Source organism: Oncorhynchus kisutch, linkage group LG11 (assembly GCF_002021735.2).
Source record: "Oncorhynchus kisutch isolate 150728-3 linkage group LG11, Okis_V2, whole genome shotgun sequence".
Classification (NCBI taxonomy): Eukaryota; Metazoa; Chordata; class Actinopteri; order Salmoniformes; family Salmonidae; genus Oncorhynchus; species Oncorhynchus kisutch.
Window position 1 is genome coordinate 60,196,538 of NC_034184.2, and position 23,475 is coordinate 60,220,012.

General features: G+C 42.5%; 1 protein-coding gene across 5 annotated transcripts in view; it reads right to left on the minus strand.

Moving 5' to 3' along the window:
- cacnb2a (calcium channel, voltage-dependent, beta 2a) overlaps positions 1–23,475 on the minus strand; it is a 117,497-nt gene that overhangs the window by 69,152 nt on the left and 24,870 nt on the right. The window contains exon 1 of one of the 5 annotated variants that reach the window (XM_020494788.2): positions 1,656–1,932. The exons of the other annotated variants lie outside the window; for them this stretch is intronic. Coding sequence (XP_020350377.1) covers positions 1,656–1,688 — 33 coding nt within the window. The 5' untranslated portion in view covers positions 1,689–1,932. Of the gene's footprint in view, positions 1–1,655; positions 1,933–23,475 lie in introns of those variants that run through there. 5 annotated transcript variants of the gene reach the window in all.

Genomic DNA, 23,475 nt, shown 5'->3' on the forward strand with positions numbered 1-23,475 from the left:
ATCTTGTAGTCCGGTTATAGATATGCCATTAGGGCAACTGCTGCCAGCAACGGGTTGGGTCTCGCGGTGCCTCCCTTTCAGCATTGCACCTGCACTGCCACTGTAGCTCAATTACACCTCGCAAAGTTAGCATTTCACAACCTTCTCATTTAACATCTTCAAGTATTGCCATACAGGATTTTGCTGCTGTCGCTTTCCTGTCTTTTTGTTCTATAATGTTGACATAGGATGACTTTATATCCGTGACAAATACATTTAAAGGTGCATATCTCCTCCTAACTTTACAGCATTGTTGCACTGGGTATTTGTTTAATTCACATTTATTCCCTTTATGATGATGTTCGGGACCGGTTAGTGGTAGTTTTGTGATAACTGTACTGCGATTGTAGTGGTAGTTTTATGATAACTACAGTGATTTTAATTTTGCAATGACAGTCTGTTGTTGTACTCTTCCCACAGTTTGCTTACTTGATATCTAGCGAACTCGTTCAAAACTGCCACTGTCCTGCTGTCTCAGCTGGCCAGCTGTGTTTACACTACCGCACAACCTATTCTTGCATCCAATGTGCCCAACGTCACAGCGGTTGACTGAAATGCATAGTTTGGTGGGGAAAAAAAGAAAAAAGGAATGGTTTAAAAACAACTATATTGTGATTTAATATATACTTGTAAAGAATACTTGCTAGTCACTCAGTTTTAGAGTAGTTAAAAGGTCTACTTCCCTGCTTTTGACAGGAGCTGGCTCGTACCTGCCCATTGACTTTCAGCAATTGCGCTAAGCTAACGATATGCTACCTTCAACTTCCTTCAAACTGCATGCAGAGACATAAAAATGGTATCCATGAGTTTGTCTGACTCTGGGTAAGTAGAATATTACCCAAAATCGGGAAATCCCGACGTATCCCTTTAAGGGGTTCAAAGAAAAAGGTAACTAAATGAACTAGAGTATTAAAAAAATGCACAGAAAACTATGTAGTAAACCTTGAAATGGTCGGTTCATGTTTTAAATCAAATTATGTTGCTTTCATAGCCTCCATCAAATAAATAGCCTTGAGTCAGAAGTAATATGATACAAAGATCTTTACAGTCGGAAAGAGGCAGATAAGCAAAGGCAGAGAAAAAAAACAGAGTTCTGAATAGCCATGGCTAAAGAAAGTGGGCCTTGTAAATGCTATGTGTTCACTAACTAAACAGTCTCTGTAACCAGAGGACCAGGCATTTCTCATGTCCCAGGTGTTTATTTTCCTAACGTCACATGAGCCGTTAACAACTGTCGCAGCTTTCCACTTCAGGCTAGTAACCTCGAGTCGCAAATTCAGACAAGATGCCCAAATAATCCGCTACCCCTAAAATTACCCCTGTAGGCAGGCTACATAAGAGCCAGAGCTGCGACACTCTCGAGCAACACACTGACTTCCAGGAAAAGTTCTAAGGAGACAAAATAGGAAGCCTAAGATTATGCCCTTTGGAATTTGGTGTAAAAACTAAATTCTTCAGGATTCCAGAACTCTTCTCCATTGTTCAGAGCGGAGAGTAAGAAAGAACAAGAGAGAATGAGATAACAACTGCTGAATCTGTGCAGCATACAGACAGATAGCCTCAGAATGTGTAGGCTAAGTATGTTTACAGTATGTGTTTGTGATGTGTCTACTCACCAAGTCAGACTCCTCACTGCCCGAAAGATACATATCTGCCCTACCCGGCTCTGCTGTCGCCCCTGCTCTGCCCGGTCCGGGAGAAATATTCCTCAGCTACTGCCCATCTCCTCCCAGTCCCAGCACAGAGAACTCCTACTACTACTGCACTCCTTGGCTCCTTTCAGTAAAACACACCGAAACTACATTAACTACAGCAAAGTAACCCACAAAAAGTTTGAAGTTTGGAGTTTGGCATTGGGAGTTTCAGCCCTTGTATGGCCCAGTCCTGTCCTATACCGGCTGAAAGAGAGACGAGCCTCTTCTTTCCCACGCTGGGAAAACACTCCTTCAGTGAGCTGCGACCGTTCTCCAGCCCCCAAAAACAAGACACCCCCCCCCCCCCCCCCCCCAAACCCCTCCCACACACACATACATAGCCTGAACAAACACACATAGCCAGTTAGGAAGTAAGAACTCTGGCCAACAAGGCAGGCCTGAAAATTCCAGAATCCACCAAAAGCAGCTGCAGCAGCTTCTCATTTCTGTGTGAGTGTGTGATCCTGAGAGTTTACATGTGTTCGGCTATGCCTTGAAGAGGTTACACTTTGAGGAGAGGAAGGTTAAAGACTCAGACTTACTGTACATTAGAAGCCCAACACATGTTCCTAAAAACCAAAGTTCAGGAAATAATTATCTTTACTATCTTGAAAATATGCCATACGCAGATTACGTACAGAGGCTTGATCAATGCCCAATAGGCCACAAAAACGGATGCACGTACTTTGAACATTCTTCATTCAGTTTATTGGGGTCCGCTGGGTGACTGTAGTGGTTACTGTGATAGAAGTCATCTAACTTCAAACGACCATGGCCCCGTTTCCCAAAAGCATCTTATGGTTCTAATGGTGAATTTAGCCTCAAGATGCTTTAGGGAAACCATCTCTTCATAATTACACATCAGAGGCCCCCTGAGTGCGTTCGGTGCAATGTGTGCTTCTGTGTCTTTGAAATTGTGATAATATCATCTCAGCGCTCATGTAGCAGAAAGGTTAAAGGTGAAATAATGTGTTAAAGCGTGAGAACACCAACCCCCCCCGCTGTGTCACTGTGTGTGGAGCGGGGCAAAAGGCTGGAGCCACCGCCACAAATAGAGTCCATATGAGTTAGGCTACACTACAGGGTCACAGAAAGACCTTCTCCTTTAAACTATAAGCAAATGTACGTGTCAATTCTGGATTGGTCAAGTTCAAGTGTTGTTGCCAATATATTTGCTCATTAAATATGTTCACTTGACTCACATCTCACTCTCTCATCCATACAACTTTAACGCATCATGGTGTCAGAAGTGGGATAAGCAGGCCTATAGCAAATCCCATGATACACCACTCCTCCTCAGCCACCTGGCATTGCCCAGTGGTGTAATCGTTAGTCCAAACCCTATCAAACAGTTGCAAAATGTTTTGCAACAAAAACAAGTTTCTAATTGACATATTCAGGTAGGTCCCTCCCTGTTTGGTTCCTAGTGAATACACCCCAGATGTTTGAGAGACATTGAGAGAACCACGTGTTTGGTGGGTAAATCCTACTAGATTATGTGACTATGTTTGCTCTGCTCTAACCCCTTTCCAAAGATTATAATCCAGAGCGTGTGTTGGGCAGTGTTAGAGACTATTGCCTCGTCAGGACAGTGATCCACGACCACCACCTAAGCCCCTACTCTACAGAACACGCCTGGTAACAAGGTTATATATCTGGTATAACAAAACAAATATAAAACCTAGGAGGCTCATGGGTCTCACCCCATTCCATAGACTTACACAGCAATTATGACAACTTCCGGAGGACATCCTCCAACCTATCAAAGCTCTTGCAGCATAAACTGACATGTTGTCCACCCAATCAAAGGGTCAGAGAATGAATCTAGTACTGAAAGCGTAAGCTACAGCTAGCTAGCACTGCAGTGCATAACATGTGATGAGTAGTTGAATCAGAGAGAGAAAGACAATAGTTGAACAGATTTGAACAAATACATTTTTTACAAAATTAAGGAAAAGCAAGAGAGAGCTAGCTATATTTCGTAGAATATTTCTTTTCACTTTCACTTACTTATCTAGCATCGAATGCAGCTATCTAGTTAAGCCGACTCAAACACCCGGCTTAAACAGCGAGGGATGCTATGTTAGCTAGCTAGCTATGGCTATCCAACACTGGAACGCTTCCAATTCAAGGTAAGCTTTTGGTTTTATAAATGCATTGCCACCGGGGCCCACTGGTGTAACTGCTAAACTGCTTGCTGCTGACTGTACACTGTTCTGCATGATTATAGCGTGTTGACTAACGCATTAGTTCTAGTATATACAGTATGTTGACTATGACGTGACAACAATGAAGGCTGTGTGCAGCGGTTAGTGGTCATTATATAAAGGTTTGGCATGGAAAGTTTTTTTCGCCTGGTCACAGGGCTGTGTCGGTCACAAAATTTAGACAGCTGGTGATTGTCAAGCAAATATTTGTCAGTCTCACAGTAATTGAACGTTCATTTACATAAACACATTTAGCATCTCCTGGCTTCCACGCATCTCCTGGCTTCCACAGCCTACAAGCCACTGATGCAGATCTTTGGAACATTTACATAATAAAAAGTATAATAAATCCATGTGATATAGCCTACACCTTCACAATAAATACATTTCTTATTTTAGACAGTTCTAAAGAAGCATGATATGAAGAAAATGTCATCTATTTCAGAAGAGCAGAATAGCATACTCTGAGTTGTCCTTAAGTTAGGTCCTGATCTGGCTATGTCGAATGGCTGTGGGCTACACTTGTTCATTTAGCAAACAAGATTCGCTTAGAATTCCGTGACATTATTTAATAGTATGAAGAATACAACTGAACAAAGCTGCCAGTTAGGCTCTTACACCCCTTGTAAAGCGGATTAGTATGCTTAATTTTAAGATGCTATTTGGCCACTTTAGTTGTGATACAAACCTTATTAAAACATATAGGGCTATGGGCTGGGCTAAATGAGGTGTGCGACTGTGATTCAAAAAAGGCATTGTTTCTTATGCTGGGCATCATTCTCAAGTTATAATATATAATTCACAAGTGACAGACTAATATTGTCACATATCAGACTATTCTTGATTAAATCCTGTCTTTACATACACTAAATAATATACGTCATGCACCTGTATCGAAACAGGGTCAGCGGGGGATTTTTATTTGATTTAAATAGCGAATGGAGGACGCTTTTCCCTGTGGTTTATTTTAAATGCAATAGGCCGTCATAGTAAAATAAAAATATGTTCTTAACTGACTTACCTCGTTAAATAAATGGGGGAAAAAAACAAAAAATGTTTTATACTGTATACCCTTTGCCACCACACACCCATTCTCTCCCACCCTCCTACACATATTCATATTCACCATCCCTCAAACTCCCATTCATATACATATACACACCTACACTCCCACACAAGCGCACATCAATAGTACAGTTGACATACATGGTATATTTCCCCCTTTGAATTGTCTTTTAAGCATCCATTTAACCCATTGACATTGGCTACTTCTCTCATTACTTCATAGAGAAGAACAGTTATTTGGGGAAAGTATAGTATAGATTGTATTAGGGGAGGGGAAAAGGATATTGTCTCAATTTACAATAAGCAGGTCTTAGGTATATAGCCTAATGCGCTCATTGTTTTTCCTACATTGCCCTCTTCTCATAGCAGGGGGCTCTCCTCCATCCACTGGGAAGGTTTCTTGTAGCTTGATTAAGCCTTCATCGGCGTTTGTGAATTCCATTATTTCTTCCCCTTCCATCCCCACAGCACTGCCGGGAAGCGGAGCTGAGACTTCATCCCCTTTTCCTCCAGTGACTGTCTGATCAGAATGTATTCCTTGCATCTCTCTCTCAGCTTAGCAGACGGGTCCTGGATGAATCGAATGGACCGGCCCTGGATTTTGATCTCCTTTCCCACTGTGCTCTCAGAATGTTTCTTTTGGTCTGATAGTTCCACAATCTGAAGATTACCAAGCGTGGGTATTTAGCATTATTCTGTTTCAAGCTGATCCTATGGCATCGTTACAGATCTTCTGGTGATATATCCATGTCAGGTTCCTCTGATATCGCATAGCCGGAAAGGTCTCCTTTTTCCTCATCTTCCGTTTAGGACAATATTCTCAATTCATCTTCGAAACTTTGCAACTTTGTTTTCAAAAGGCTGATTTGGTTATTGTTTTTTTCATGCGTACTTTTGTAATAGTAACAGATTGTAGCAGTTAGTTTGTTTTGGTGTGCATTGATAGCATGTTTTCCTGGAAAGTCTTTAACTGTTCATTACTTTCGTTTGCATCTCCAAAGTTGCACCTTGTCTTTTCTTCTGGGAGAAGCCATGGCTTGTTGGACTTGTGTCGCCACGCCACTTTACCAACTGATTGGTTCACTGTTGTACAAAGCTGAGTGCTCACACTCTCCCAGTTGCTTGGGGATATGTTGATTTATCCATTTTAGAGAGCCTTTCATGTGACGGAGAAAAACTTCTGTCCATTTTCTATCCTCATTATAAGATCAAATCAAATGAATTTATAAAGCCCTGCTTACATCAGCTGATATCTCAGAGTGCTGTACAGAAACCCAGCCTAAAACCCCAAACAGCAAGCGATGCAGGTGTAGAAGCACAGAAGGTATGGAAGATGCTGTTCATTGATAGCCAGTGTACTGATGGTTTATTAGTTCATTCTTGGGTTTTAATGAGGAGGATGTGAGTGTGTTCTCTGTGATCATCTAACTAGGAGCAATGGTGCAATTTGTGTGTGTCTGTGTGTGTGTGAGTGTGTGCGTGCGTGCGACAGATATCAGTAATTGGGGTGGGTTGAGCCAAGGTTTGAACAGATCAATTGTCCTCTTGTTCTGCCATATCTACAAAATATGACCTCTCATGAACAAACTGGCATAACGTTGTCATCATCCCTAAAGCATATGTAAAATGAAGACTTGTCCCGGTTACATCAGCATCAATACTGAGCCTGCGTCCCAAATGGCACCCTATTCCCTATTTAGTGGACACATTTTTACCAGGGCAATAGGGTATCGGGCAGGGATCATCAACTAGATTCAGCCACGGGACGTTTTTTTTCTTAAGCTGATTGTCGGGGGCCGGAACATAATTACAAATCATTTGTAGACTGCAAATTGACCGCAAAAAGTCCAAAAATATATGTTTGACTAAAACATAATAATGTGTATTTCTATTATGCATGGCAATACTTGGGAACTGATTTCTTAAACAAAGATCACTTGGAGCAGATTTCCTGGTGTTTTTCCCAGTCTTTTATTTCAAACAATGAACAAAAATATATTTATAATTTTTTTGCTCAGAAAACTTGGGACCAAATCAAACCACCCGCGGCGCGGACTGACAGTTGGGGAACCCTGGTATAGGGGATAGGGTGCCATTTGGGACAAAGCCTGAGAGAGTAGGCGGTGACTGACTGGTAGTTGTGGGAGATGGAAAACCCACATTCTCTCATTGGCTAAAATAAGAATGTGAACAAGTGGACGTGCCCTGTGGCATTCTAAATTCATTACATTCACAAAAAAGGTTCAAAACTATAAAAAATGAAACAAATAAAAATAACCATGGTTTTCAAACCACTCAGCTTCCATTCCCTCCCAAAATAACCTGCCCGGAAACAGTGCCTCACCCCTGGAAGAGACTCTGGTAATCAATATGAGCTACTGTTTAAGTCATGAAAGGCATTTTTCTACTATCCCCTTGAACTCAGTTCACATATCGACTCAATATCCCAAATACTCCTACCTATCTCTCTGATTTGGTCCTGCCGTACATACCTACACGTACGCTACGGTCACAAGACGCAGGCCTCCTAATTGTCCCTAGAATTTCTAAGCAAACAGCTGGAGGCAGGGCTTTCTCCTATAGAGCTCCATTTTTATGGAATGGTCTGTCTACCCATGTCAGAGACGCAAACTCGGTCTCAACCTTTAAGTCTTTACTGAAGACTCATCTCTTCAGTGGGTCATATGATTGAGTGTAGTCTGGCCCAGGAATTGGAAGGTGAACGGAAAGGCTCTGGAGCAACGAACCGCCCTTGCTGTCTCTGCCTGGCCGGTTCCCCTCTTTCCACTGGGATTCTCTGCCTCTAACCCTATTACAGGGGCTGAGTCACTGGCTTACTGGGGCTCTTTCATACCGTCCCTGGGAGGGGTGCGTCACTTGAGTGGGTTGAGTCACTGATGTGATCTTCCTTTCTGGGTTGGCGCCCCCCCTTGGGTTGTGCCGTGGCGGAGATCTTTGTGGGCTATACTCGGCCTTGTCTCAGGATGGTAAGTTGGTGGTTGAAGATATCCCTCTAGTGGTGTGGGGGCTGTGCTTTGGCAAAGTGGGTGGGGTTATATCCTTCCTGTTTGGCCCTGTCCGGGGGTGTCCTCGGATGGGGCCACAGTGTCTCCTGACCCCTCCTGTCTCAGCCTCCAGTATTTATGCTGCAGTAGTTTATGTGTCGGGGGGCTAGGGTCAGTTTGTTATATCTGGAGTACTTCTCCTGTCCTATTCGGTGTCCTGTGTGAATTTAAGTGTGCTCTCTCTAATTCTATCTTTCTTTCTCTCTCTCGGAGGACCTGAGCCCTAGGACCATGCCTCAGGACTACCTGACATGATGACTCCTTGCTGTCCCCAGTCCACCTGGCCGTGCTGCTGCTCCAGTTTCAACTGTTCTGCCTTATTATTATTGGACCATGCTGGTCATTTATGAACATTTGAACATCTTGGCCATGTTCTGTTATAATCTCCACCCGGCACAGCCAGAAGAGGAATGGCCACCCCACATAGCCTGGTTCCTCTCTAGGTTTCTTCCTAGGTTTTGGCCTTTCTAGTGAGTTTTTCCTAGCCACCGTGCTTCTACACCTGCATTGCTTGCTGTTTGGGGATTTAAGCTGGGTTCCTGTACAGCACTTTGAGATATCAGCTGATGTACGAAGGGCTATATAAATACATTTGATTTGATTTGATTTAGGGACCATATCCATAAAGCGTCTCAGAGTATGAGTGATGAACTAGGATCAGGTCCCCAGTCTGTGTAATCTCATTCACTATGTTCTAAAAGGCTAAACTGATCCTAGATCAGACTCAGAGACGATTTGTGAATAAGGGCACTGAGAAAACATCAAATCGATCCTATTCAACCACCCAAACAGGCCCAAAGAGCTCTAAGGCTGTGTTTACACAGGCAGCCTAATTCTGATCTTTTTCCACTAATTGGTCTTTTAATAAATCATATCAGCACTTTTGCAAATAATTAGGTCAACAATCTGAATTGAGCTGCCTATGTAAACGCAGCCTAATTGATCAATTGCACATTCCTTTGTGGAACAATATAATACATCATAATGAACAAACTACAGTATGACTGTATTCTTACAGTATGTTCACTTCTTCCATTGTTAATCTGTAAAATCCCATTAAATGAGAGTGGACGTTTTTGTAAAGTCAACAAGAACACTGGTGTAACACTAATGGGCTAGAATAAGCCACGATTAGATTATTAAAGAGCTTTCTCCAATCTGTAGCACTTCTTCCTAGGGGGTTTTCTTTTGCCAACAATCCTATTAGACAAATGAAATGCTCCAAGATTACACTCAGTGTAATCAATTTGAATTCCTAGGAGAAAAAACCCATAAACACTTCCAATTGTCCAATTCTCTGAATTGCTAGGGGAAAAGCCCCACCAACACTTCCAATTGTCCAATTCTCTGAATTGCTAGGGGAAAAGCCCCACCAACACTTCCAATTGTCCAATTCTCTGAATTGCTAGGGGAAAAGCCCCACCAACACTTCCAATTGTCCAATTATCTGAATTGCTAGGGGAAAAGCCCCACCAACACTTCCAATTGTCAAATTCTCTGAATTGCTAGGGGAAAAGCCCCACCAACACTTCCAATTGTCCAATTCTCTGAATTGCTAGGGGAAAAGCCCCACCAACACTTCCAATTGTCAAATTCTCTGAATTGCTAGGGGAAAAGCCCCACCAACACTTCCAATTGTCCAATTCTCCGAATTCCTAGGACAAAAAAACAACATATAACTTTTTATCAAATACTTGAAGGGGTGAATAAAAACAATAGTGAAATGTAGGGATGCAGCGATATTACATTTTTGGCCGATACCCGATATTTAAACATTTTAGCAGCCTTTTAAGCATTCTAGCACAGTCAAATGGTTGAAACACCCCCCCCCCCCCCCCCCCCCCCCCCCCCCCCCCCCCCCCCCCCCCCCCCCCCCCCCCCCCCCCCCCCCCCCCCCCCCCCCCCCCCCCCCCCCCCCCCCCCCCCCCACACACACACACACACACACACACACACACTGATCAAAATGTTATATTGTTGGCATTTACGCATGTCCCCATTACCAGTAAAACATCATCAAAACCTATTTATTTATCTTACTTGTTCAGTTGTTTCATTCTCAACCAGGATTTCATCAGACATGTCAAGCAGTGAAGTTTCAGCTGCCTGCCCGTGGCCTCTCTTACTCGGTGCGCACTGTCACTGTGTCTGTTTCATCTTGTCCATCTGTGTCTAACATTTAACATAAACCCTGTTTCTTATCTGCATCGACGTAGCGGCCCAAGCATAGTGGCGACACAGTAAAGAGGCTCAGAGAGAATGTCACTGAATCACTTGTTCACAGCATCTAGTAAAGTACTTTTCCAAGTTAACCCGACAGTCTGTGTCGGCATTTCTGTTGAGAAGGAGTTTCAATGCCATGACACAGGGTATCACGTCTGCTGCAGACGTAGTTGATGAGCTTGTTTCTCAAGTCAGTTGCTCGAATGGAGCTAGGAGTGTGTTCATGTTTACAAGTTTCAAACATGTTCTCAAATGCCATTCAAATGGCAGCAGCGGTATGAGAACCAGCACATTCTTGAGCATGCAAAACGGCTTTCCTCAGTACGAAATCCTTGTCGACCCACTGTGCTGTCAGACTCACCATGCTCATGAGTCTGACATCGCTGGTCCAGATGTCAGTCGTGAAGCTAATAGCAGTGACAAGTAGCTCATGGATGTGTGTTTCAAAAATACTGTGTAACTCCGGTAGGGTAACATCTGAAAAAATAGCGCCTACTTGATAGTGTGTACCGGGGCTCGAGGTGCTCGACCAGTCGGCGAAAGCCAACATCATCCACGGCAGAGAACGGTTGATTGTCAAGGGAAATGAAATGGATTTCGTCTTTGAGTTGCCTCGCTGAAATGTTCTTACTGCTCGACCTGTTGACTGCTCAATCACAGCAGACATTGTGGGCTAGGTTAGGAATGCTGTGTTGCACATGTAGCGCTATATTTTTTGTGGCGTCATTACATCATCTACCTACAGTGCCTTGCGAAAGTATTCGGCCCCCTTGAACTTTGCGACCTTTTGCCACATTTCAGGCTTCAAACATAAAGATTTAAAAAGATATAAAGATATAAAAAAAAAAAACAAGTGGGACACAATCATGAAGTGGAACGACATTTATTGGATATTTCAAACTTTTTTAACAAATCAAAAACTGAAAAATTGGGCGTGCAAAATTATTCAGCCCCTTTACTTTCAGTGCAGCAAACTCTCTCCAGAAGTTCAGTGAGGATCTCTGAATGATCCAATGTTGACCTAAATGACTAATGATGATAAATACAATCCACCTGTGTGTAATCAAGTCTCCGTATAAATGCACCTGCACTGTGATAGTCTCAGAGGTCCGTTAAAAGCGCAGAGAGCATCATGAAGAACAAGGAACACACCAGGCAGGTCCAAGATACTGTTGTGAAGAAGTTTAAAGCCGGATTTGGATACAAAAAGATTTCCCAAGCTTTAAACATCCCAAGGAGCACTGTGCAAGCGATAATATTGAAATGGAAGGAGTATCAGACCACTGCAAATCTACCAAGACCTGGCCGTCCCTCTAAACTTTCAGCTCATACAAGGAGAAGACTGATCAGAGACGCAGCCAAGAGGCCCATGATCACTCTGGATGAACTGCAGAGATCTACAGCTGAGGTGGGAGACTCTGTCCATAGGACAACAATCAGTCGTATATTGCAAAAATCTGGCCTTTATGGAAGAGTGGCAAGAAGAAGGCCATTTCTTAAAGATATCCATAAAAAGTGTTGTTTAAAGTTTGCCACAAGCCACCTGGGAGACACACCAAACATGTGGAAGAAGGTGCTCTGGTCAGATGAAACCAAAATTGAACTTTTTGGCAACAATGCAAAACGTTATGTTTGGCGTAAAAGCAACACAGCTCATCACCCTGAACACACCATCCCCACTGTCAAACATGGTGGTGGCAGCATCATGGTTTGGGCCTGCTTTTCTTCAGCAGGGACAGGGAAGATGGTTAAAATTGATGGGAAGATGGATGGAGCCAAATACAGGACCATTCTGGAAGAAAACCTGATGGAGTCTGTAAAAGACCTGAGACTGGAACGGAGATTTGTCTTCCAACAAGACAATGAACCAAAACATAAAGCAAAATCTACAATGGAATGGTTCAAAAATAAACATATCCAGGTGTTAGAATGGCCAAGTCAAAGTCCAGACCTGAATCCAATCGAGAATCGAGAATCTGTGGAAAGAACTGAAAACTGCTGTTCACAAATGCTCTCCATCCAACCTCACTGAGCTCGAGCTGTTTTGCAAGGAGGAATGGGAAAAAAATGTCTCTCGATGTGCAAAATTGAAATATCCAATAAATGTCGTTCCACTTCATGATTGTGTCCCACTTGTTGTTGATTCTTCACAAAAAAAATACAGTTTTATATCTTTATGTTTGAAGCCTGAAATGTGGCAAAAGGTCGCAAAGTTCAAGGGGGCCGAATACTTTCGCAAGGCACTGTACATTGTATATGTGTGCATGTCAGCTTTAACATCGCCGTTAAGCTAGACATCGGGCATTTTTAGCTAATATCGGCCGATTCCGATATGCTTACCGATATATCGTGCATCCCCAGTGAAATGGTCAAATCTGTTGAGGATGTTTTACGTACAAGTACAGTAACTACTACACACTTCCCAGTAGGCATGGCCGGTATACGGTATATACCGTACACCGGGGTATTTTGAAAAAGCCCCAGGATGGTTTTTCAGTACTCTCAAATACCGTCAAAACTATTTGACATTTTTCAATACATTTTAAATATTTGTAGCTACGTAAGTTATTACCTGCCGTCAACTTGTGCAATATCTTAGGAGATATTTCACCGGTCACATTATTTTAAATGATGAAGCTTACCGATGTTCCCTAGAACAGTTGAGCCAGACATGTTTTTTTTAATGTAAATAGCACAGTGGGAGAAAGCGAGCTGGTGAGTTCGCAAAGTTCTATATCTATCATTGAGTGTCTGTCGTGTGGCGCACCTGAGGTGATGAAGTAACACTTGTGTGCATATGTTTGCCAACAGATATCTTACAATGGCTTTCTGCCAGAAGTCATAGAGGTCTGGTTGAGTTTTCTGTACGGCTGCCATTTCCCCCCCCTGTGCTTCCTACTAGCGTTATTTTCTCCATTCTTCTTTTCATGTGCTCCATGTATACATGTTGCTCTTCCTTCAGAAAGCATGCATTACAACTTTGTTCATTTGCACAATTTCTCTTGTTCACTTTCGCTTGTAAATGTCCACACTCCCCGAAAATAGTAGCTACTAGCTATGCTTATATAACTTTATGAGCTGGATTTGCCTGTCTTTGCAATTAGCTTGTTTGTTTTTCGCTCGTTAGCATTTAGCTTACAGCGTCTATGTGATTTCGCTATTTGTGCGTTTGTGCTCATTTTGTTAGCATTCTGGTAATATATGCCCAATGGGCTTTTCTTGGGTTTTTAGAACCCCCTTATGTGCTATGCCGGTGAAACCGAAAAAGCTATGATTGTTTCTCTGAGTAAAGCAATGTAATGCTGCACCCAAAGAGCATATGCTCATTATCCTCTGACTGGAGTACAGTGAGTCCTAATGAACCACCCCACCCCCCCGGGGCAGAGCAGAGCAGCATCTGAGAGGGGTTACCTTAGTTACATGGGCACTGCCCTGGCGCCCCAGGACTGATTAGCTCTAATTGCAGAAATATAGAGGCGGAAGTGTGTGAGAGAGGGAGGAGGGAGGGAGGGAGAAGGTTAAGAGATAGGAAGAGCGATATGGAAAATGGAGAGAGAGACCCAGCTGCTCACTGCACTGCACTGTACTAAAGAGCTGTGCTGAGCATAGGCGCTAAATAAACCTGGTAACAAATAGCACACATAAATGCGCCAACCCTCCTCATCTGTCAAATCTTACAAAATACTGGGGGGGGGTCTAAGGGCTGTCTAATCAAATCTATATTCCCTTCATTAGGCCTAGTGAAAAAGATCTTTGTCTGTATCTCTACTTCGAGATACCTCTTGTACAAACACATAGAAGGGGAGGAGAGCCACACAGAGAGCCACACAGAGAGCCCACCTCTGTGAGAACATTTGAACTCAACACTCACTGTGAGGTACGCCAGACACACTATGAGAAAATCACGTGTATTCTCCTGAATGTGTCGTCTTTTCAATGGAATTGGAATGTCAGTTTACTTCCCGGATTGACTGAATTGAAATACGCAATTGAGCCCAACCAGAAAAGCCATGCAAAGCTCAATACCTACGTTCATTATGAAAATCAGATTCTGATTACCCTCAAAACCAGATGTTTGCTTCTTGGAGGCTTTGGTTCTATTGCAGGCTTGTCCAGCATCCCAAGGGGAATCAGAATCATGAGCACAGATAGAGACTAGGCTACCACCACAAGAACAGATTAGCACATACTAGCCCAGACAACAGACAGCTATGCAGATCACTGCACCAGTGTAGAAGTGTCTATGTGCTAAAGTGAACACTGAGTCACTTTACACTTCCTGAATACATTGGCTGTCCCACATGGACGCCTATGAAAAACTCTTCGGCCGGGTAAATTAGCTAGGACTGCTGTCCCGATATAGTCAGGCACAGACAGGCACGCCAACAAACGTAAGCCACACGTACGCATGCATGCCAGACACGCATGCACATGTATACACACACTGCAATGGAGGGAATTGACAGATGGACAGAAATACAGACAGACAGACAGACACTACAATCAGACAAACAGACGGGTGATTCCACGCCATCATAAGCACACAATATTTTTGGTTCCTCAGATTGTTCTGGGAATTCTCACATAGAAACTAAATTGGGAGGAAGGAGGTTCGACATGCTTTTGACATTTGTATAACAAATAATACAAATAAAAAATCATGATGAAAGTGGCTATTTGTTTTGAGGCAAGTATAGGTCAAAAATGTTACCTCATGTAAGACCCTATGATCTGTAAACCGTACATGATACAGACAACATCTTCACAGTGGTACTTAAGTACAAATACTTTAAAGTACTACTTAAATCGTTTTTTGGGATATCTGTACTTAACTATTTATATTTTTGACAACTTTTACTTCACCACATTCCTAAAGAAAATGTACTTTTTACTCCATACATTCTTCCTGACACCCAAAAGTACTCATTACATTTTGAATGCATAGCAGGAAAGAAAAATGGTCCAATTCGTGCACTTATCAAGAGAACATCCCTGGTCATCCCTACTGCCTCTGATCTGGCGGGCTCACTAAACACACATGCTTCATTTGTAAATGATGTCTGAATATTGGTGTGTGTCAAGCTGTAAATAAATAAAAAACTTAAAAGTATTTGGTGCCATCTGGTTGGCCTACATTAAGGAATTTGAAATGATTTATACTTTTACTTTTGATACTTAAGTATATTTTAGCAATTACAAATAAGGACTATGTGTAGATTCTGAAATAAATGTTTTCACGTTCATTTATTCACGATGAAACATATTAAAATGAACATCTCAAAAGTACCCATTTTGATTTAGCATATTTGAAGTCATATTCTTTGGAATAATATACTTTACAAGTACATCACATGTCCAAGATGGGCTCTCTGCTACTTTTGAAGTTATTATATATTTGATGAACACCACCAACACAGGGAAATTAGATTGAAAGCGAATGTCCTCTGCTAGTAATTTGCTAAATGTAAAGGAGGGCTGTGATTGGTTAATGACCTAATAATGTCAGTTTCTATGTATAAAATAGGTCATTTATCCAAAAGTACCAGTCTAAACATAAGCACAATCAAAAAGGGTACTTTCTCGAATAAATGAATGTGAATTGTTTTCATTCAGAATCTAAACATAGTCCTTCCACACTGCAACGAGGTTAATGGCACCGCGATGCTGTCCGTACCATGTACGGTTCACAGATCATAGGGTGTTACAAAAGGAATGTGTCGGTCTAAAAAGGACCTAATATGGCTACTTAGGTCATGATTTTCTCCAAAATCATTTGTGATTCAAATGTAAAAAGCATATCAAACATCCCAATTAACTTTCTATGTGAGAGTTGGCTAGAACAATTTGAGATACAAAAAATATGTTACGCTTACACTGCCATGGAATCGCCCACAGGCAGCCAGGCAGGCAGGCAGGCAGGCAGGCAGGCAGCCAGGCGGGCGGGCAGGCAGACCGTCAGGCAGCCAGGCAGGCAGCCAGGCAGGCAGACAGACAGACAGACAGACAGACTCGTATCCCCCTAGTGGTTTGAGGGCAGGGTACCATGGCACTGTCCTCATTAATTAGCTGGATGAGTGGAAGGAATGTCTCTGTTATGCTGCTATGATGTGAAATTCACAGGCACACACACACAAATACACACACAAACACACACCCATGCACACACACACGCACACAAATAAGAGTCTTTAAAAGTCAATTTTAAGGGTACCATAGGCAAAGTGTCTGAGCATCAACCAACTCTGAAATAGAGGAAACAGAATATGATACAGGGCAGTCATATGATGTGTCAAACTCTAGCCTCTGTAGAAGAGCAACAACCCACGAGTGCAATGGCTCCATGTCTATTTGATCTCCTTCTCACTTGATTGCTTCGCGGAATGGAGGTTTAAAGCGTCTTGCACCAATCCAGGATTGACCGAGAAAGAAACTATCGCCATCCTTCTTCTTGGTGGACAAACGCTGGTTGTCAGTGATTTGGTTCTGATACATTTCGCATAAAACAATGACAACTATAATAGAGGCCTATATGAAAATGTATGGAAACACCAAGTCTACTGGTGATGTTACGGAAATAGCCTACAGATCTTTCAGCCAAAGAGAGGTCTCATTCATACCTGGGTCTAATTTATAAGGCACCAAACCGGAGGAATAAGGACTAAAACAGGAAGGGACTACATGGATTTGTCCAATAAGAAATGCACATTTCCGTCTTCTGTTGCAAAACGTTTAAAATGTTTTCCATTGCATGCCCTAATGAATACAACCCAGTGGTAGGATGAGAGACACTCCAGCATGAGGAAGAACTATAGTTGTAGTAACTGCCTGTCATCTGAGTCTGTCTTCTTCATATAGAAGTTACAGAATTCACATACATGTTCTAGCCACATAGACACACCTGCATACACCCAGGCCAAACTACACAAAAGCTAGGTACTGAAACAAACACATGAAACAAAGAAGTCTGCAGCCTACAAAGTAAACAGTACAAAAGACAAAACAATGACTTCTCTAAGCCAGAAATACATCATCTCACTAAACACAAAGACAGGGGTCCACCATTCTGAATAGCTGTTGATATTTTACCTTTGGCTTCTTCGACATGCTCGCCGTCCCAGACTGCCCGAGACACCTGTGTCGCTACCTCTCTGCTCCAACGCGACAGCGATGAATTATGGAAATCCCATGGATTTGTTCAGAGTACCATGACCCAGGGGTACAAGCAGCTGACGCCTTATATAAAAATACCCAACCTATTTACCCTCAGTCAAAATGGAATTAAACGCTAAAAAAAAGTTAAGCTCTACTGACAAGTCGCTCTCCATTAAACCGATCCACCAATCCCAAAACTAAGGATGCTCTGCTGTCTGGCCAGTTAGCTTCCATAGCCAGGAAAGGAAAGGAGATTGTTGTCAGCCCCGGCAAGGTCTGTTCTCAGGAACGTCTTCAACTGGAAATTACACGCCTGTTGTTGACTGAGCCCATCTGAGGATCTCTGGGGCAGATACACACACACACACACACACACACACACACACACACACACACACACACACACACACCACGGGGCCGGTGCATCTGTGCAGTGTGCGTGAGCATACCCATACACACAAACACACACAAACACACACATGGAGCTAGGCAGCCGTGATAGACATCATCGGTGTCATGGTTCGCTCCAGGGTTTTTCTTCAGCTCCCTGGGAATTAGGCTTTAATTTGATAGTGTGACATCTGTCGCCTGGGCTGGACCTCAGGCTGACAGGCCGGCCTGTGCTCCCTTACTGCACACACACACGTCTCGCATCTCTTACAGACAGATCTCTCACAGTCTTTACACACACATCTCTCACAGTCTTCACACACACATCTTACACTCTCACCACACGCACACATCTCACTCCTTCATCACACAGATGTATCCCATCTAGGGCTGGGCGGTATACCATATTTTACGATATACCGGTATTGTTGCACGGTCCGGTTTGGGTTTTTACTTGACCTTCTATAGCGGTATTTGAATGTTTGGTTTGTTAAACGTGTTAAGCCTTGCGTTACGTCCATTTTTATAGTTTACACCCGCTACTTGAGTCATCCCTCTCCGCTCTCTCTCTCTCTCAACTAGCCCCGCCCCGTCACTCAAGGAGCGCATTTGTGGTTCCGTGACCACGAGACACTTGCGTTCAGTCTGCATGGTCAACGCAGGACATGCAACAATGTCAACGATGACCTTTCCACTTCTTAATGCTTCTTAATAATATCAATCCACAAAGTGGTATATAATCACACTATTAGTTTGTGGTACTTACATCTGCAAACAGCTAGTTTGTCTTTCCTTAGCAAGTTCTAGCTAAATCGAACTAGACGCTAATCGACAGACCGACAGTACCATCTGGAGCCCTATCCATGGCCCCGCCTGGCCTCCCTGGCCCTCGTTAGTGCTATTGATGTGGCTGGCCATCAGTGTTGGGTACCATCACATCACAGCATCTGTATTGTAACTATTATTCCGATTGCATCACATAGAGATCCTTTAACTCACCATTTCATTGTGTACTGCATCAGGTCTGTCCATGAAGGTCAGGGTAACCGGTCCGAAATAACTTTTGTCATGAGGTAATAACGCAGTCTAGCGTTAGTAAGGGTTTGCTGGTCAGGTCAGTCAGTGAAAGGGTGCAGCCATAATTGATGGCTTGTTCATTTGCTGTTGTTTTATCTGTGAATGCTCACCTGGAATATCTGGCTCGATGGCGGATTTGATGATGATCCTATTGAAGATTGTTCCTGATTCTATTGTAGATTTGTTCAGGTTGACTACTGTCGTCTATGGCCTAGGGATTCCACTGCCAACTTGATCAGACTCCACCCAATACTAGATTCAAATGTTACAGCACTGTTCCATATCATTCAGGTGCAGCACGAGGATAGAATGCAGAAAGCAGCATTTACACACCATATAGGTTTCCTCCATCTGGAGGAAAACACACAAAATACACCAATGTTTATGCACACACTCACAATACGTTTCAGAGGGGAAAAGCACAGCAGGTAAGATTTACGTCATGAATCGTGTTCTGGAGGCAGCTCTGCAAGAGTGGTCACGAGCTGGCACAGCCACAAAGTCATAAAATCTGAACCTAATCCTAACACTAACCTTAACCACACTGCTAACCCTAATACCCTGACTACACTGCTCGCTTCGGGGTGCGTGAGCGTTGCAAAATAAATTTGAGGAATCTATATTATTCAATTATTGCACCCACACTGCTCGCGTGCGTCAACGAGCATCTGCGTTGCCAAGGGCTAAAATAGAAGTCCTTTCTATTTCTGACGCAGATCGCGCTGCAAGTCCTTCCTCTCCCATCTCCTCATTTATAGAAACAGGTACCAACGTGCCCTCTCCTCATTGGTTATACCCACATGGGTGATTGCCGGTTGTCGTGGTAATACCATGAAAGTTTAGATGCCAATCACCATATAAGTTCAAAGATGAAAAAGCCTGGAAGGAGGAAAAATGACTAAAAACGATTTGGTTGTGTGGATTAATTGTCGGAGTAGAGGTCCTTGTGCATTTCAGGTAAAATAACAACTCAATGTTTATAACCCAGGACAAATTAGCTAGCAACAGCAAGCTAGCTAAATAGGACAAATTAGCTAGCAAGTGCAAGCTAACTAGCCATACATGTTTAATGCTTTTCGACCTGTCCCCAAATTAATGTCATTGGTTCAGAGTTTGTTTTGATATTTCAACCTGATCGCGTTTGGTGTAGGGGGACAAAATAAATGTAATGGCTAACCCTAACCTTAAATTAACACCAAAAAGCCAATTTTTGTTTTCATACATTTTTACAATATAGCCAATTTTGACTTTGCAGCTGGCACGTCTAACGGTATTTGCTCAGTTCTGCCTCCAGAACGAGACTCATCCCAATAAATGTCAACCTGCGAAAAGCACACACAAGAGTGTGAACTAACATAATGATGTACCACAAAACAAGACTGCATGTCTTAAAGCATAAATCAGATGCTATACAGCTGGTCTAGCCTCAGGTTCCCTACATCTAACCTCTCCATATCATTTCACCCAGTTACAATTAATTAATTGAGGTAATAATTATTTACATAATTGAAAAGATGAATGAGTTTGAAGTTTTTGAGTTGAGATGGTGGTATCATAGCTATCTCTGCCTCATTATTGGCCTCCTGCAGAAACAGAGACAGGCAGAGAAATAGAGAAAGAAGCAGAGAGAGAGAGAGAGACAGAGAGACAGACAGACAGACACTGGGAGAGAGAAATAGGTGAAGAGTCTGAGGAGAACAGAGATGCTCGTGGGTAACCGGGCACCAGACTAAGCCCCTCCCCATCTAGCTGATTTCATCTGAGCAAAACCACTCTCTCTCTCTCTCTCTTTCTCTCTCTCTAATCTCCCCTGATCCATCTGCACTGGCCCAGAGTCAGAAATTAAACACACTCCCCCACACACAAACATAATAGGCCTGACATACATAGTTTTGTAAATGCACATTCAGATAACAATTGTGCAAACCTACAAATACCGTGCAAGCACACATGCATACTCTAAGGACAATCACAAAGGACAAAGTAAGCTAATAACAAGCATAGGAATTAGAGGTGCATAGGAATTAGAGGTCGACCGATTATGATTTTTCAACGCCGATATCAATACCGATTATAATACTTCAATAAAATCAATTTAGCCTCAAATAAATAATAAAACATGTTCAATTTTGTTTAAATAATGCAAAAACAAAGTGTTGGAGAAGAAAGTAAAAGTGCAATATGTGCACTTTTAAGAAACGTTTAAGTTCCTTGCTCAGAACATGAGAACATATGAAAGCTGGTGGTTCCTTTTAACATATTCTCTTCAATATTCTTCAATATAGTCTTCAATATTCCCAGGTAAGAAGTTTTAGGTTGTAGTTATTATAGGAATTATAGGACTACTTCTATATACGATTTGTATTTAATATACCTTTGACTATTGGATGTTCTTATAGGCACTTTAGTATTGCCAGTGTAACAGTATAGCTTCCGTCCCTCTCCTCGCTCCTCCCTGGGCTCGAACCAGGAACACATCGACAACAGCCACCCTCGAAGCAGCTTTACCCATGCAGAGCAAGGGGAACAACTACTCCAAGTCTCAGAGCGAGTGACGTTTGAAACGCTATTAGCGCGCACCTAACTAGCTAGCCATTTCACATCGGTTACACCAGCCTCATCTCGGGAGTTGATAGGCTTGAAGTCATAAACAGCGCAATGCTTGAAGCACAGCGAAGAGCTGCTGGCAAAATGTACGAAAGTGCTGTTTGAATGAATGTTTACGCGCCTGCTGGTAAATCATCCCCCGTTTGGCGAAGTTGGCTGTCTTTGTTAGGAAGAAATAGTCTTCACACAGTTCGCAACGAGCCAGGCGGCCCAAACTGCTGCATATACCCTGACTCTGTTGCAAGAGAAGTGATACATTTTCCCTAATTAAAATAAATTCATGTTAGCAGGCAATATTAACTAAATATGCAGGTTTAAAAAATATATACTTGTGTATTTATTTTAAGAAAGGCATGGATATTTATGGTTAGGTAGACTTTGGAGCAACGACAGTCCTTTTTCGCGAATGCGCACCGCATCGATTATATACAACGCAGGACACGCTAGATAAACTAGTAATATCATCAACCATGTGTGGTTAACTAGTGATTATGATTGATTGATTGATGTTTTTTAAAAGATAAGTTTAATGCTAGCTAGCAACTTACCTTGGCTTCTTACTGCATTCGTGTAACAGGCAGGCTCCTCGTGGAGTGCAATGTAAGGCAGGTGGTTAGAGCGTTGGAATAGTTAACCGAAAGGTTGCAAGATTGAATCCCCGAGCCGACAAGTTAAAAGTCTGTCGTTCTGCCCCTGAACAAGGCAGTCAACCCACCGTTCCTAGGCCGTCATTGAAAATAAGAATGTGTTCTTAACTGACTTGCCTAGTTAAATAAAGGTGTTAAAAAAATTTAAAAAAACGGCCAAATCGGTGTCCAAATATACCGATTTCCGATTGTTATGCAAACTTGAAATCGGCCCTAATTAATCGGCCATTCCGATTAATCGGCCGACCGCTAATGGGTATACGCATACGCCCAATACCTTCCCATTGTCCGTCCTGCAGACATGAACATTTTAAAATGACTTAAAGTCTACCTCAAAGCAATAATACCTGTAGTCTACCGCTTACAGAAAATACATAAAAAACCTGTGCTTCCAGAATGGCATTTCAATCACATGACTGGATTATTTATCATAGGGCTCATGGTAAACTTTCTGAGTCCCTCCCGGTTATACTCATCAGCTAATGGAGACAATGCTTTCTCTAGACAAACACACATGCATCTCCAACGTCACTGACTTTCAAGATGACATAGCATTATTTATTTTTTTACAACAAACATTGCTGTCATGAAAAGACAAAGTAATGGACTGATTGATTGTTATCTGGGCTGGGCATGGCCAGATCTCATAAAGTGGGCATGTAGTAGTTATATAATTCCTAAATCGCTAAAGCCTCCCCTGAAATAGCCATTGGATGGCTCAGGAGAAAACTAAAACCACGGCTTCTCTATCCCAGGTTGCACTCTAGTCCTGCCACTATCAACGACCCCCAGGGTACTGGTGTGAATCTCAAGTTGTTTTTTCATTTTTTTTTTCAAATCAACTCCTTCAGATTAAGTCAAATCCGAAGATTACAGAAATGCTTGACAAATCCCCAAAACAAATGTTATTGTTGTTTGTCACTTTGTCATAACCCCAATCTGGGCTAGAAGATTGAAATAATGCCTATGTCAACTGCAGAATGCTTTTTTGTTCATTAGTACTCCATGCTTAGATAACAGCTGGCGACGAACGAACTGGACTAACATACAAACAATGTCATTTCAGCGACGGTGCTTTTTCAATGAGGTTAGGAAAATAAAAGCATAGAACTTCCTGTTCTGGAAGAAAACTATACGTGAATCATCTGCTTTCTGACGGTGTTAGAACACCTTTAAACATGATAGACTTCTGCCTTGGTGGAGGGAACGGCTCAACAAACATTAAACTCTCAAATGAGCAACACTTTCCTGACAATCAATTCTGTCACAATTTACAATGAAATACTTTCGAAATATCCATGTGTTCCTA